Source organism: Eleutherodactylus coqui, chromosome 7, assembly GCF_035609145.1.
Source record: "Eleutherodactylus coqui strain aEleCoq1 chromosome 7, aEleCoq1.hap1, whole genome shotgun sequence".
Classification (NCBI taxonomy): domain Eukaryota; kingdom Metazoa; phylum Chordata; class Amphibia; order Anura; family Eleutherodactylidae; genus Eleutherodactylus; species Eleutherodactylus coqui.
Window position 1 is genome coordinate 73245655 of NC_089843.1, and position 17766 is coordinate 73263420.

At 42.0% G+C, this 17766-nt stretch overlaps 1 protein-coding gene across 1 annotated transcript in view; it reads left to right on the forward strand.

The window, feature by feature from the left end:
- Positions 1-332: 332 nt before the first annotated feature.
- Positions 333-17766, forward strand: part of CCKAR (cholecystokinin A receptor) — a 61869-nt gene continuing 44435 nt past the window's right edge. The window contains exons 1-2 of the mRNA XM_066574628.1: positions 333-545; positions 1276-1527. Of these exons, the coding sequence (XP_066430725.1) occupies positions 413-545; positions 1276-1527 (385 nt within the window). The 5' untranslated portion in view covers positions 333-412. The remainder of the gene's footprint in view (positions 546-1275; positions 1528-17766) is intronic.

The window sequence follows — 17766 nt, forward strand, 5'->3', positions numbered from 1 at the left end:
GTAGCATTTTTTCCACACCCGTCTAAAACTTTTATATATAATACACCGCGATTCAAATGTCACTTTTTGGTAATTGGTCACCAGTACTATACGAGCGGAGCAGAAGGAAAAGTGAACAGAAAATGTCAGGTGTGCTGTCTTCTACCTTTTGATAACAGACTTTTTTTTTTTTTACAGACTAGAAGTGGGGAGGTCCTGACCAATAACCAGAGAGGGTGGGACACTGCAGAATGTGTTACCTTTCAGTCTACTGTATGTGCAGTGCATGCAGCGTGTGGAGTTCGAGCTACACAGAGGGCGGCACACACATCTCTCTCATAGGAATTCTGCTTCAGACCTCAGCAAGCATCTTCTTACAAACAGGCATGGGAAGCCAGTAGTCTCTTATAAACCCTAGAACATATTGGCAGTCATGGAAACACTGTATAACCTTCATGTGGAGAATTACACAGGTGACAATGGGATCATTTGTGAGGTCACCGATAATGGAGCCATCATCAGCTGCGCAGGGGACTATATGCATAATACAACTATCCCTAGCAAAGGTACGTGGGCATAACTGTATGGTTAGAATTTGCAGATAGTTTTACAGTAAGTGCTATAGTTCCATAGAGTGCTTTGTGGAACTACAAGTCAAAGCTTGTGAACTAGTTTGTAGTACTTAAGACCTGTAGCCTGGGAAAGCCGGATTGTAGACTTTCAGATGTTTGGATTTTTTATTATACACTCGATCACAATTAAGCAATGTGTGCACTGATAAAAAAAAGTAATTCTGACACTCTGTAATCAAACATATGCTGTAATCATCAGTGTGTAATGGAACCTTACAAATGTGTATTGACTGAAATGATAAACTTTCATTACAAGAGGCGCTCATGCAATCAAATCAGTTTTTTAGCTGTGTAGTATACAGATCTAGCAAAGCATCTCAAGTGTAGCGGGGTTTGTAGTTTGTCCTTTGTCAACTGGCTTTATAAATGACTACGGTTAAGCCGACTACATTATCTTAACTTACCATCTTCCCAAGCAACCTCAAGGATGAAGCAGAGCTGAATGTGTCAACAGGCACAGCTCTTTGCAATATCAGAATCTGTTACTACGATGCACAAGCAGCATAACCCCAAAGAGTTCAATGACATCTACAACTTTGCTACATTTAGACATAGTTGTTGTTATCGTTTGTTACATTTTATGTGTTTGTAAATAGAAGTATAATAAACAACAAATAATGACTTTTCATCTATAAATCCAAATAAACACATCTTTGTTTCGTAGATTTGCACCAGGCAGTGAGGATTGCCTTGTATTCCTTGATCTTTCTACTGGGTGTGTTGGGTAACAGCTTGGTTATAGTGGTCCTAATAAGGAATAAGAGGATGAGGACCGTTACCAACATCTTCTTACTGTCCCTGGCCGTCAGTGACCTCATGCTCTGTATTTTCTGCATACCCTTCACCCTTATTCCTAACTTGCTGGAGGACTTTATATTTGGGAGAACAGTCTGCAGTGCTGCTTTCTATTTCATGGGTAAGTTAACAGTGTGTTGAACCGTAAATATACAAAGACAAGACCTTATCTTGTTCAAAAGCCATGAGAACAAATTGTTTATCAATGTGTCAAAAGATGAAACTGGTGTTCTTTATGTTGAGGCAAACCGTGGCAAGGCTATTCTTCACCTAAGGTATTGATTTATACAAGTACCATGGCAGAGTGGCTTGTTGGTATCTAAACTATGGCACATATTCCACCACATTTCCCTTAGTTAATATCTCTGCATTGTGCTTCTAAGAATATCATTTGCATAATGTAGACATTGATTATGAGTTTTCAGTTTTTATAACTTCATTATTTTAATTATGCAATATGACATCCTGACTACTTTCATGGAGGGACATCATTGCCTGCCACAACAGTTATAATCTAAAAGTTATTGCATTTCCCGGTCTGTGTACTTTGATGAGGTCTAATAATCTACAATAGAATGCGAGAAAATTCCAAATAGGAATTCCGGCTCTGCTACATCTGTAGGCATGAGATTACAATCCTAACTGCATTAGTTTTTAGATTTCCTGCTAGTTATCATCAGCCCTTCTTCTGGTCAATAGTGAACACAGTCATAAGACCACTACAGAGACAAGTCATCAAAATAAAAGCAAATCAGAAAGAAAACAAAGTTAATTACATACTTCAGTAATAAAGGGACAGTTCTGTGAAGGGGATGCTGGTAATTCATTATTAGAGATGAGCGAGCACGCTCGGATAAGGCAGTTACTTGAGCGAGCATCGCTCTTCTCGAAGTAACTGCATTCTCGTCCGAGCAGGCTCGGGGGGGGGGGGGGGTGGAGCGAGGGGGAGAGTGAAAGAGATCTCTCTCTCTCTTTCCCCCCTGCTACACCCCGCCGCCCCCTGCTCACCCCCGCCGCTCCCCCGAGCCTGCTTGGACGAGAATGCAGTTACTCGAGAAGAGCGATGCTCGCTCGAGTAACTGCTTTATCTGAGCGTGCTCGCTCATCTGTATTCATTATATAATCCTATTGTATTTTAAATCCTTTCAACTAATGCATCACGATTCATAATATACATATATATAGTTTTATATATTAATTCCTGTGGAGCTAAATGGTATAATGACCACTATGTCTGATATTAGAGCTTGTAGGAACAATGTAAACCTATAGCTAGTAGCTCTGTAAATGGCATCCAGTGGGATATTCCACCTCTATATGGCTCTGGATGATATTGGAGTGATATTGAGTAGAGCACAATGGAAGTCTTGAGGATCCATGTTATAACTTCATACATCACAGAGGTTGTGTGTGTTATCCCCCAAAATGGGTGGGAGGGGTATTCTGGTTTCAACAAATAAACATAAATTCATTGCATAATGAAAACTAATACAATTTTGCTACGTATTTTCTGTAGCAGTTCCTCACAGTTTTCAAGATCTCTGCTTGCTGTTATTCAGTATGAACCTTCATTGTTTATATCTAGTGGATAAAAATCTCTCCTGGTGATGTGATGGACACATAGGTGTATGGCTAAACTGGACTATAAGGATATGTTCACATGGCGTAATTTGCCTCAGAATTTTCCATGGTGAATTCTGCCTCAAAAACCACATCAAGCATGATTATCCATGTTAGAATTCTGCACATTGATTTTGCTCATTGAGGGCTCAGTCAGATGAGTGGGGTTTTTTTGTACACAAAAAAACCCCCTGCTCCACGCATGTTAAAAATGTGCGTGACCGAAGCTCCATGCCCATTGCTTTCAATGGGGCCGGCGCTACTGCAGCCGGCCCCATTGAAAGCTATGGGATGCAGGCAACCCCTGCAGTGCTTTTCGGGGAATGGCTTGAAATATAAGCTCTTCCCTGAAAATCATCCCTAGCTGGAGTAAAAAAAAAAAATATATATATATCACCTTCCGCCGCTGTCGGGGCTCCGGCGCGTCTTTGCTCTTTCATGCCGGCACTGCTCTGAAGCACTTTCTGGTGACTGGGAATTTAAAAATCCCCGCCTCCGGAAAGTGCTGGTCTGATTGGCTGAGCGCTCAGCCAATCACAGGCAGTTCTTAGCCATTCATTCATTAGCCAGAATACAGATGAAGACTGCTGGGGACGGGGAGAAGAGCCGGACAGCGCTTATAGGTGAGTTCATAATTTTTTTAACAGCTAGGGATGATTTTCGAGGTACAGCTTATATTTCAAGACCTTCCCCGAAAATCATCGCTGCAGGGGTTGCCTTCATCCAATTGCTGTCAATAGGGCGGCAGCAGTGCCGGCCCCTTTGAAAGCAATGGGATAACATTGCGGTCCTCTGCCACAGCTGTGACAGCTATGGCAGGGGATTCTTTCATCCCCGCTGCAGTCCCCTCATCACTAAACACTGTGACAGTGCTGTCACAGTGTTCAGTGATGAGGGGATCTTCGTGGAGCAGCTGCACTTCTACAAGCACAGTCGCTCCAGTAGCACTGAGCTTCGGTCACGTGCATTTTGCACATCCATGAAGCGCATTTCTTTTGTGCACATAGGTGCGCAAGAAAAAAACACTCATCTGACCGAGGCCTTGAGGGAAAAAAATTCCTTCCGGACTCCAAGTCTGGCAACCGGAATAATCCCTGGATCAACAAGAATTCTGGATAATCAGTGATTATAACATATAATATTGTATAACCAAAGAAAGACAAACAGGCCCCTCTTACACTCCTTTATCGAAATTGTCATCACCATGTCCTCAGGCAGAGAGTTCCACAGTCTTGCTGCTCTTATAGTAAAGAACCCCCTTCTATGTTAGTGTAGAAACCTTCTTTCCTCTAGGCGTAGAGGGCGATCCTTGATACAGTCACAGTCCTGGGTATAAACAGATGATGAGAGATCTCTGTATTGTCCCTGATATATTTATACATAGTTATTTGGTCGACACTCGGCCATCTTTTTTTTGGATTGTCAATATTTGAGTCTCAGAAAACCCCTTTAAATTACAATACCTCCCTAACCACTTCGTACCACAGACTAACTTTAAATATCCAAGTGGTATGCTTTTAACTATTTAGTACTGTGTTTATGCAGAAGCTGGATTTTTAAGGTGCGCATGGCCAATTTTGCAGCTGGGCCATGGGAACGCAACTGTACTGTACAGCAACATCCATAGGGAGGATCCAGCACATAAGCACTGCTGCATTAACTCCTTAGATACCATGGCCAATAGCAATCACAGCATCTAGGTGCTCAGACAGTAGGTGTGTCCTCTGTCATCCCATCGGTGCCCCCTGATGTAACATGCCAATGGGTTACAGTGGCAGCCGGGGCCCTAACAAAGGTGGCCGGCCATAGCTATATGCCTATTAAGCTGTTCCAAAGACATAGACTAATAGATTGCCTGTCAGTTTATTACTTTATTTATTGAATATACCAAAACTTTATAGAAACGATGAGCAGATTACATTGTGAAGACCCCTATTGGAATTAAGAAAAATAATGAAATAAAGTGAAATATACCGTATTTTCCGGCGTATAAGACGACTTTTCAACCCAGGAAAATCTTCTCCAAAGTCGGGGGTCATCTTATATGCCAGGAATATGCTGTAAAAAAAAATCAATACTCACCTCCCGCGGCGTTCTGCAATGATCTGCAGAGCTGCTGCAGGCTGTCGTTCCCTCCTCCACGCCAACAGACCATTGCTTTCTGGATGCGGGGCTTGAATCCGGAAATCTAATGCTCTGATTGGCTAACTAAGCGCAACGTCAGCCAATGATAACATCATTGAATGGCTGTAATTGGTTAACACAGTGCCAGCTTTCATTGGCTGATGCAGCGCTAAGTTAGTCAGCGTCGCGGGAGGTAAGTATTGATTTTTTTTCTACAGCATATTTCCAGCGTATAAGTCGACAGTTGGGGTTCGTCTTATATGCCCGATCCAAAATAGCTGCATAATTAGTTAGGTTAGGCAGGTTTGCAGTTCAAGGGAATGGGGTTGAGCTGCAATACCAGAGAAAGAGCATGGACAATGGTGGTGCTGTCTTTAGAACAAAAAGCGATCCTTTGCTCTTAAAGGGATGAGGAGTGAATATACGGTTTGTGAAATACTAAATCTGTGTTATAAATATCCATCCCTAGCCTGTAGGAGTTGCAAAATCAGAGCAACCCCTTCTACTGTATATGACCTTATTAGGGCTTTGGGACTATATACATGTGGGTTTCCAAGCTTCAGAATGCTCACTGTGAGCCAAAGTGGAGAGCTGCTGCAAAGAAGGCTTCCACAGCGGCAGACTTGGCATCACTACATTATAGATGGTCACCCATTTACTGCATGGGCATCAATTCCAGGACAAGGTGATTTAGCGCTGTAGGCAGATTAGGCAGATTGATTCCCTATCTTGCAACCTCCAGTATCGATTAAAAACTACCCTACTCTCTAATGACAGAGTTAAAGACATGTTAAAAGAAAAAGACACAGGTAGAATAAATAATCTGGTGACTCACTTCACTTTTCTACTCCTTTTGACCCAGACCGTTCTGACGATTTCTCTTGAAGACTGCAGAGCTTGCGGATTTGCTGCCGAAACATCTTTAGCTGGGGCATCGCTATAGTGGGTGCAGATGTACAGTTGTGGCCAAAAGTTTTGACACTGACACAAATTGTGGTTTCTGCCCTAGTATTCATAAATCTTTTTGTTAGATGTTTCTATGGTACACTGAAGTTCAGTTATAAGCATGTCAAACTTTTATTGACAAATACATCTAGTTCAGGCAAAGACTCAATATTTACAGTGTCGGACCTTTTTACATTGTTGAGACTTCTGCATTTTACCCTTGCATGCTGGATATACGGTTCTGGGTCAAATCTTAATGGATGGCAACCCATTCTTGCCTAATCATTGCCTGGAGTTTATCACAATGTCTGTGTTTTTATTTGTCCATCCGCTTTTTGAGGATTGACCAGGGGGTCAACACTGTAAATAGTCTTACCTAAACTTGATGTATTTGTCAATAAATATATATCACTGTAGCAGGATAGGACTAGCTCAAAAAGTGCTTCACTGTGTAACTAAGTTTCTTCCTAAAATATAACTTTTAATAAATGCATTAAAAAATAGCCCAAGGCCAAAAAAAACAAACGAACATACATAACAATAAAACACCTACCAGCTAGGTCAGCCTGAACATCAATCATAGGCTAAATAGCCATCTCCTGCCCAAAGAATAATTTCACAGGGTGTATTAGATTGATGCATAAAGTTCTAGATTTGAAATTGAGTATGATTTTCCATCAAATAATGATTAAAGAAGGATGGGCCTGATGACAACAGTTCACAGTTTACGGTTCCATAAAAGTTTAAAAACTTATGAGATGCTTATAATTGTACTTCAGTATACCATAGAAAAATCTGACTGAAGGATCTAAAAACAGTGAAGCAGCAAACTTTGTGAAAACCAAAATTTGTGCCAGTCTCAAAATTTTTGGCCCTTGAGCCTGAAGATGCCCAAAGTCCCCTCTGCCACAAAACAAGACAACAGTATTATAAATGACACATAGCAGATGTGGGTCTCTGTTGCAGATTTTTCACTGGCCCCCAAATCAGGCACAATAATTACCATAATAGACCTTTTATCCAGCCTCAAAAGTATTAGACCCCTTTTCCAACCTCAAAATTACTACAGACAACTTATTTAACCCCCATATTAAACACCTACCCCTCTTCCCGGCCCTGATGTGTGCCTTGTAATATCACATTTAATCTAAAAAGAGGTTATACAGAAGAATAGCATTCAAAGTTTATCATTAAGGAATCTACTGAGCCTTTTGGACTTGCCATAGAAATGCAATTGCAAAGTCTTAACTGGAAACCACCTCCACTAATTAAATACAATGCCATAGACCATTGATGTCAGTAATTGCAGATAATCTCACAGCATCAGTCATGATGACATCACTTTCACAAATAATTTACAATGTTGGGATGAAATGACCCATACAAAGGCTAAACAAAGGCTAAATATTAGGCCGCCTGTCCACGGGCGTTGCATTTTAACGCAAGGGGATTTTCGACGCAGAAAATGATAGGGTCATCGCGGAAAATTACGTCAGGCCGTGATTTTTACACACGAGTGGAAAATCTCGGTGGATTTCCGCTCGTGTACATCGCCTGCGCTTTCTATAGTTATCCTATTGAAAGCGTTTTATGCGTTACCCACATACGGATTATCGCCGCGGATAATGCAATGAAGAATCGCCCATGAACAGGAGGCCTTAAACAGCTTAAAATATCACTGCTTGGCTTCTATATTCAGCAAATCTCAAGGAGGTAAAACTGGTGGTACTCTGCTACTTTTGCATATAGTCTTTGCATACTAAGTATTATGCACTTAGAAAACATACAGGGGCGTAACTATAGAGGGTGCAGGGGATGCGGTTGCACCCGGGCCCAGGAGCCTTGGGGGGCCCATAAGGCCTCTCTTCTCCATATAGGAAGTCCAGTACTATGAATAAAGCATTATAGTTGGGGGCCCCGTTCCAGGTTTTGCATTGGGGCCCAGGAGCTTCAAGTTACAAAGCCTCTGAAAACATATATATTTCATTTTCTGATCAGGTCTCTGCAGATTGTTAAAGGGGTTGTCCCGAGGCAGCAAGTGGGTCTATACACTTCTGCATGGCCATAATAATGCACTTTGTAATGTACATTGTGCATTAATTATGAGCCATACAGAAGTTATAAAAAGTTTTATACTTACCTGCTCCGTTGCTGGCGTCCTCGTCTCCATGGTGCCGACTAATTTTCGCCCTCCGATGGCCAAATTAGCCGCGCTTGCGCAGTCCGGGTCTTCTCCTCTTCTCTATGGGGCTCCGTGTAGCTCCGCCCCGTCACGTGCCGATTCCAGCCAATCAGGAGGCTGGAATCGGCAATGGACCGCACAGAAGCCCTGCGGTCCATGAAGACAGAGGATCCCGGCGGCCATCTTCAGCAGGTGAGTATGAAGACGCCGGACCGCCGGGATTCAGGTAAGCGCTGTGCGGGTGGTTTTTTTAACCCCTGCATCGGGGTTGTCTCGCGCCGAACGGGGGGGGGGTTTAAAAAAAAAAAAACCCGTTTCGGCGCGGGACATCTCCTTTAACCATCGTTCCTTGGATCTTTACATCCTTGGCAGAGGTATAACTATAGGGGGTGCAGAGGTATCAGTTGCACCAAGTCACTGGTGTCTGAGGGGGAAGTAAGGCCCTTCTGCCATATAAATGGCCCCATGGTTTTTGGGGGGCTGTACTAGAGTGAAGTTTGTGACTTTTTCCATTCAGAGTGCAGTACAGTAGAATAGATTAATGTAACTTTTTCAATTTGGTGAAATCAGATTCCATGATACAATATGCTATTTAACACATATTTCTGAAACTACAAGGCCATACATCATCGCTCCTTCATCTTTAATCTAGATGGGGCTACCGTATTAGATTTTTATTTATTTTTTGTCCCGGAAAATCTATTTAAGGTTGTGACTCTTTTCATTTTGTTGAATCAGATTCTGTTGCATGATCTGTTGTTTGACACATACAGCATTTATGAAACTGCAATGCCATACATCATGAGCTTCTCGCTGTTTAGTCTAGGCATTGCAAGTTTGAATCAACAGTTCTTTGAAAAATGGACTGTAGGTATTAGAAGGAGATTTCATTAGGGGTTTCTTATGGCTGAAAGCACATGATTATCTGTTCTATAAGAGAACAATAAAACTCCTTTGCACAGGCCGAGAATTGTCCCATTGTAATAAGGGCCATTGATAAACTATGCCAATTTTTGCTCTTTACTGCTGTTCACACACTGCAGAGGTTTGCTGTTTTGGAACCAATGATCCTTACTATTACTGTTCGTCCCCATAGAGCTATAGTTGGTCAGCTGCACGTCTCCATGTGCAGTCCACGAGCAGACATGACCAGCTGATGAACAAGTATTTGCTCAATCATCGGTTGATTGTGGACATATTTACATGACTTTTAGAGATGAGCGAACGTGCTCGGCCCCGACCCTTTTTCGCCCGAGTACCGCGATTTTCGAGTACTTCCGTACTCGGGCGAAAAAATTCGGGGGGCGCCGTGGCGGCGCGGGGGGTTGCGGCGGGGAGTGGGGGGGAGAGGGAGAGAGAGAGGGCTCCCCCCTGTTCCCCGCTGCTACCCCCCGCACCGCCGCGCCTCTCCCCGCCCCCCAGCGCCCCCCGAATCTTTACGCGCGAGTACTGAAGTACTCGAAAATGGCGGTACTCGAGTGCGTAAGTACTCATTACGAGTACGTTCGCTCATCTCTAATGACTTTGTGATTAGACAGAAGAACCTTCAAGCAAACATTCTTGCCTGCTCATTGGGCCATGTAAAAGACCTTTAACTCTTTCCAATCCACTGTCTGACGTCTGAAGACATTATAATTTAAGGCTGTACAGCTCCAATGCTGGAAGACGTCCGTTGGGGTTCTCCTACTGTATATTGCCAACCTCTCTGCTGTTGGAGCCTATCCAACGTTTCACCTCATGCAGTTCTGGCTTTAGCCAGCAGATAGCGCCATTGTATAGCGGCAGAAAAAGAGTAAGGCCCCTAGGAAAACCAGAATACAAATTGGATCGGAAAGTGTTAAGATGCCAGGAAGGCTTACACCAGGGAGTTGTTCTTGATTGCTTACAGCGTGGTACAATTTTTGCCGTCTTATTTTCCTGTTCTCCGGGTAAGCTAAGAATCTTGTACATTTTTTACTGTATCTATTATTCTTTTACACTCCTTTATTTTTATTTATACTGCAATAAATCTTTTATTGATCTTATAACTGAGTTGGCTTGAGGCATTGATCTGTTCCTTAGGATCATTGGGTCCCTGCTCAGTGCTACGCTTGATGTCAGCAGAAAGACTGTTTAATAGATTTAAAAGATAAGTTTACAAGATACTTAACTTGTCCTAGAAGCTGAAAGGTCTTGGGACACAAAGATAAGATGGCAAAAATTACACCATGGTGCCAGCAGACATGGATTCCTATCAGGTGTGGGCTCTTCCTGATGACGCACACTGCTCAACATAATTGACACTCCTTGAACTGACCTTCACAAAGGCTGATTTAAAATATGTAAGGAACAAATGATTGTTCATATGATTGTACATCCTCCATACCAGGGGTGTAACTTGAAGCTTCTGAGCCTTATTGCAAAACTTGTAACAAGGTTCCCAACTATAATTCTTTATTAATAGTACTGGGCTCCCCATATGGAGAAAAGAGACATTATGAGCCTTCTTATGCTCCTGGGTCTGGGTGCAACCGCATCCCCTAAAGTTATGCCCTTGCCCATAAACTTCCATTGCTGTCAACAACACATCCCTCATTTACATTGGGAGATCTGCTGCTAACAATAATGATTTTCTCAGTCATGGAAAAGATCTAATCAGCCGACCAACAAGACTTTGCTCATTTGTTGGCTGATCAGATGCAGCTTTAAATGGCTTGATGAATAAACAGCAAACAAACATTTGTGCCCAACCATCGGGACATAAATCACATGTTTCCTGCATTATGAATTGCCTCAACCAAACCCTCATTAATACCTGTAGTCTATTATTCTAAGGAATGCTTTCATCTTGACTCAAATTAGTTATAGTTTGACTAAACAGTAGGGAGCATGTGATGTATGGCCTTGCAAAAACTTTTAATGGTACGAGAATGGTGGAAAATAAAATGTAAGCCATACTCACCTCTTAAATGGCCCCCAGGTCTACCACAGCCATCTTGGACCCTGTTGCTCTAATCCCTGAAGATGCCAATCATCGGCTTCAGCAGTCACATGATCTATATGAAAATATTGTTGAAGCCCCTAACTGGATGAGTAGTCATGTGTACAATGAACTGTAGCATGTTTTGGGATTGGAACGCCAGGGAGTAGGGCAGTTGTGCTGAACTGGGAGTAATTTAAGGAGCGAGCGTGATTTTTTTTTTCATCATTCACTACCATTAGATATTTTTTTTAGTCCCTGAAAACCCCTTTAATATAATCCACTGTACTACACTATGAATGGAAATTCACTAAATGAACTGTACCATAAGGGTCCTTAAACAGATTTTGCAATAGGGGACAAGAATCTTAGGCCTTTGGCCCTTGCAGACACATTGAGATAAACAATCATGTTGAAAAATTGCAGCATCGTTGATCTTTCACTCATCTACTTGACCACTAATTGAGAATGAAATGTTATGTCTCAAATTCCCTGTCCCATGAGCCTCATTTTCTTCATGTCCTTACAGAACTTATTGATTTGGAGTAAACTTTGTACAAATAGTTTTATTACGCTTTTTTTTTTTTTGTAAGATGCAAACACAGTCCTGAAACTTGACGATTAGGAAAACTAACACTTCCTTTTTTAATTAGTTCTCTTGCTGTAGGCAATACTGCGTTAAATTAATTGTGCCACTATGCAAAGCAGAGAGGGTGTGCTTTTCTCAGTGGGCTTTATGTTTGAGTTTTCACATAAGATAACAGACTATCAATAGAAACGTATGTTTTTGGATGCATTTAGTCAACCACATGCTTGATGACCTTTCTGGCTAAATGTCACTCATGACATGTTTCTTTCTAGTATATGCTGCTTGAAAATGTTATTTTTTTTACAAAAAGATTTTGAAACCTGGCATCCCACTGTTGTCTATGGGCTAAGAATTTGGCAAACTATGGTACTCTGCAAAAGTTTTAGGCAGGTGTAGAAAAAAGGCTGCAAAGTAAGAATACTTTCAAAAATAGAAGTGTCAATAGTTTATTTTTGTCAATTAACAAAATGCAAATTGAATGCACAAAAGAGAAATGTAAATCAAATCAATATTTGGTGTGACCAGCCCTTGGCTTCAAAACACCATCAATTCATCTTGGTATACTTGAATACAGTTTTTCAAGGGACTCGGCAGGGAGGTTATTCCAAACATCTTGGAGAACCAAGCGCAGATACTCTGTGGATATAGGCTTGCTGAACTCCTTCTAAACCCAGACAGATGTGATAATGTTGAGGGGCTCTGTGGGGCCATATCATCACTTTCAGGACTTATTGGTCTTCTTTACACTGAAGATAGTTCTTAATGACATTGGCTGCATGTTTTGGGTTGTTGTTCTGCTGAAGATGCCTCCCTGATGGTATTCCATAAAGTATCTGCCTGTATTCTTCAGCATTGGGGACCCTTTCATTCCTAACCAAATACCCAACTCCATTTCCTGAAATGCAGCCCCAAACATTCAAGGAACCCCCACCCTGTTTCATTGTTTACTGCAGACACTCATTATTGTATCGCTCTCCAGTCCTTCAGCAACAAACTGCTTTCTGTTACATCCAAATATTTCACATTTCGACTCATCAGGCTAGAGCACCTGCTACCATATTTCTGCACCCCAGTTCCTATGTTTTAATGCATAGTTAAGTCACTTGGCCTTGTTTCTACATTGAAGTTATGGCTTTTTGGCTGTAATTCTTCTGTGAAGACCACTTCTGGCCAGACTTCTCAGATAGGTGAGACTGGATTCCACTGGTTTCTACTAGCTTTGAGCAGAAGGCACTGCTAGACATCTTCCAATTTCGAAGGGAAGTTAGTATGATGTGTCCCTCATTTGTTGCACTACGTTTCCTTGACCCACTGTGTCTATAGTCCTTAACTTTGCCAGTTTCTTTGTGGTTCTTTAAAAGAGCTTGAACAGTCTGCTTTCGGAGAGACCTTGCTGATGCATTATTAGTAACTTGTGTCTTGTTGCTGTGCTCAGTCTTACTGTGGTGTACGACTTGTAACATGAAACTGTCTTCCACAACCTCAACTTGGTAGCATAGTTGAAAAATGATGATCATTATCACCTGTTTGGTATAACTGCGTAATCATATATCCGACTATAATCCTACAAAATCCCTGACTTTGTACAAGTGTACATAGAAGAATTGAAGCTGTTTTGAAGACCAAGGGCGGTCAATCCAAATATTCATTTGCTTCAGATTTCTCTTTTGTTCATTCACTTTGCATTTTGTTAATTGACAAAAATAAACTATTAAAACTTCAATTTTTGTAAGCATTCTTACTTTGCAGCATTTTTTCCATGCCTTCTAAAAACATTTGCAGAGTACTTGTAAGCCCTTTTGGTGTCCATATAATTTCACAGATGGCACATGGCCTCATTATAGCCCATGGGTCTATGCATATGGACATTTTTTCACACAGACCAGTGGTTTAAAAAAATCCCATGGAATGCCTTATTCCTGTTTTGTTTCATGGACAAGAAATAGGACATGCCATTGCATCTGAATATGCTGTGTCCGTGCATGTCAGACAGCAAACAAACTATTGTCAATGTGCTGTCCAACACGAGTCTATCGAGTGCAATATGCACTTACGTCAAGAGGGCACCTAGCCTCAAGCTCAGGAATATTTTAGACCTTGCTATTGTTTATGTAGCAATTCTAGACATAGCCCACGGGCATGCTTGCTGCTGTTTATGAAGAAAAATGACACCTTTATTTAAATCCCAGCCAAATTTTTTAAACTATGGAATAGCTCCACTTTTTGGTTTACTTTCATTAAATTATTAGTTTATTGTTTACAGTCCAAAAATTCCCTAAATGGTCCTTATAGCCTTGTTATTCAAAAAAGTACAGGCTTACTGCCTCTGTTAGCTAACCAGCATGTTTAATATGTTTATGCCATTGATCAGTAACAATGAATCCTGTCAATAGATGACATCAACTTATCTCCAAGCTATTGTGGAGATCCGCTAGTGTCGATCAATTCAGTACAAAGCCTGGAGGCATATATTGAAGAATTGTAGAATTTCTGGTTCCATCTGCCAAGAACAGCCAGATGGTGGTTGGAACCCAGCATCGGATTTTGCATGTCTTACTAAGATATCCAAATATGTTTGTTGAGGTTTTGTAGGTGCTGAGGGAGCGGAAAAAACAATTGTGTAGATATACTTCAAATATAGTTGTGACCAAGACAGCTACTCTTTTGTTGCTTTGCCTATACCATATTGTGTAGAGTTTTGCTATGTGGAAAGGATGTGCTTTAATATATTTGAATGATGTAAGGAATATACGTAAGGGGAATATGATGATTGTTTATGGTGTTTGCTGTGTGAAGATTATGCACTGTGACTTTAAGGCCGGCTTCACACGAATAGATTCCTATTGCAGAATCCACGAACTGCGTCTGCACGGAGGATCTGCAGCAAATCACACGCATTGAAAGGCATGTACTTTCGGTTTTTCGCTTACACCCACGGATATGAATTTTGTATTCCACGGGTGGAGGAAAAATCACAGCATACTCTATTTTGCTGCGGGCTCTGCGCAGATGGCCTCCATTGAAGTCAAGAAAGGCCATCCAACCCACAGCCTATACGCAATTAACATTGTGTATGGGTTGCGGGTACCCACGCCATCGCTTAGTAAGGGTGCGGGAAATTGAAATTTTGAAAAAAAAAATTTGTACTGCCCATGACCGATGGCAAGTGTCTGCGGTCATCCGCAATACAGAAATTACAGTTACGCAGAGTCGCCAGCTGACTTCACAGACAGAATCTGCTGCGGGATCCATCATGTGGAATCTGCCCCGGTCATGTGAAGCCGGTCTTAGAGGGATGGGAACAAGGAGTGTTTCTCTTGAGTAGGAAGGCACAGGAAGTGCTCAGTCTGTGCCGCTACGCTGTTGAGCAAGGTGCACGGTATCCGGTTAGTGAGAAAATTGTGTGGTGCAGAAAAAAGGCCCTATGGGTTGGAGCTCTTTACTAATCAGACTCATTTGAACAAAGTCTAGTATTTCTTTGAGTGGCACAGAGAGGCTGCTTCTTCCTCGCTTCCCTGCCCTCTCCTTTTGCCCGATAACATCAGTGAAATCTAGTGCGGCTGCAGATGAGTATTCCTGGTACCCGGGTAAGAGACTGATTATGAGGACTTGATTACTGAATTGTTGCTGCCTGGTAAATGGGAAATTATTTGTGCTTGAATACACCTGCCAGCTGGGAAAAGACATTGAGGACTTGTGCTTTTCAGTTAATTATTAAATTCTTATTGCATCAGTGTCAGACTCTGGAGAGCATCGGAGTTACGCACGGTGGCAATGGGTGACTGTGATCCCTTGGGCCTACTTTTAAAATTGGCCCTTCATTGTGCTGGTCTAGCTGGAGTCAGGTGATAAGGCCCTGCTGGCACCCGTACCTGAATATGTGGACCAAGAGACAATGGTAACACTGCAGGAACTGGGCCTAGCACTCCCAGTAGTGCCTCCTACCCCTCAAAGGGTCCCCTTCTCCAGAGGTTACGGGAATCCAATCCCTGACCCTGAGGCCCTCTCACATATACAGTAGGTGATGTATCTTGTACAAACCATTAATACCTTGCATTTTCTAAAGTGATATGGAAGAGTGAGATCTTATGACTGACTGTTAGGCGTCTTTCACATGACCGCATATCGGCCGGACGTTTTCACTGTCGGCCGATATGCGCTTTGATCTGATGCATTGGATTCCAATGCATCAGATCATGGGTGTATTTGTGAGATGTAAAAACGCCCGGCCAAGCCAATATAGCTCCGGGCGTTTTTACGTCGGACCCAAAACATAGTCTTGGAACTATGTTTTGGTCCGAAATACGTTGGCCGCTGCATGGGCTCCTATGGGAACCCATGGCAGCAGCCGTAGGTGAGAAGGAGTTTAGCAGAGTTTTGCAGGCTTATCTCTCTTCCTTCCTGCTTGTTCTGTGCAAAAGGGCGGGGTGGGAGTGGAGCTAAGTGCTGATCCGTCCGCCTCCTCCCATTGATGGCTATGGACACGGGGCGTGACATGGGCGGAGCTAAGTGCCCACCCTCTCCCACCCCTTGTCCATAGCCATCAATGGGAGGAGGCGGGGCAGATCGGCGCTTAGCTCTGCCCCCATCCCGCCCCCTCCTATTGCACAGAACAAGCGGGGAGGAAGAGAGCTAAGCCTGCGATGGGGAGGGAGGGGAAATGGGAGATGGCCTGGTGAGGTCGGCATATATGCGCCGGCCTCACCAGACCATATGAACGGGTGCACAAATGTTTGATTTGTGCGCCCGTTCACTAGTTTTTTTGCCCCCAAAGTAGCGTATATTGGCCGCCCGTGAAAATGGCCGTCCAATATGCGCTCGTGTGAAAGAAGCCTTACACTGTGGATTTTATTATTCTTGTGCTGCCACCAACCGTTCTATATTGTCAGATTTCCAAGATCTTAGTGGTTTATACAGTTCAACTCTCCCAGAAGCTGCAATTAAAATCTATTTATTTCTAGAAGTATTCTGGAACATTTCTATCTATACTTATGAATCTTTTGGCTATCAAGTATTAAGTGTCTTTTATTGCAGTTTGATTAGTATTTATTGTAGACTTGCTGGTATATTGCTAACCATCTGCAAATATGTCAACTTTCAAGTGTTATTTGTCTTTTTTAAAGACTGTGGTTGCATGAAGTGCTCTAAATAACATCTATCTTTGAAAACCAATGATGTAAAAAGCTGAGGAGTCTGACTGAGCAACAGATGGGAAGGAAAACATCACTTATTTCTCTAGATACAATTATCTGTACTAGAAATAAAAGTCATCCAGGCGGCTGCATCCAGTGGTGTTTAAAAATGTATTGATCCATGCAATTGTATTAAGGCAATGTTGTGGCTTAGTACATACAGAGCCTTTCAGTTAGTGAAGCTAAAGTGTTGTGTGTTTTCAATCTCATTAGCAATAACAAAGCAACAGTTGCAATCAAATTATTTAATATACCATTGCAAATTAGATATATTTGCCAAATTTACAAACTTTCAGCTGTTTGCAAAAACCAAGCAAACGAGAACAATTGTAATAATCTAATATAAGAAGTGATTTCTACAAATTCAACACAAAATGACACTTTTAATGACTACTGCAGTCTCAGAATTATTCATCCTCTTCAAGTTATGACATGTAAAAGATGTGATGCAAAACCAGACACCAGCTTTTGTCAGTGTCAGGAATTTTAGCCCATAGACAATGGCCTCCAGTTCACTGATATTCAACATAAAATGCCACTTTTAATGACTACTGCCGTCTTAGAATTGTTCATGCTCTCCATGACAAGTGTCTATAGTACTTAGTAGAGCTCTTATGACCTGCTGAAAACATGATGCATAGCCAGACACCAGCTTTTGATCGTATCAGGATTTTTGCCCATTTTTATAGACAATGGCCTAGATTTTCTATGCAGTTCGCGTGACAAACACTCCATAATTTTCCAGGACT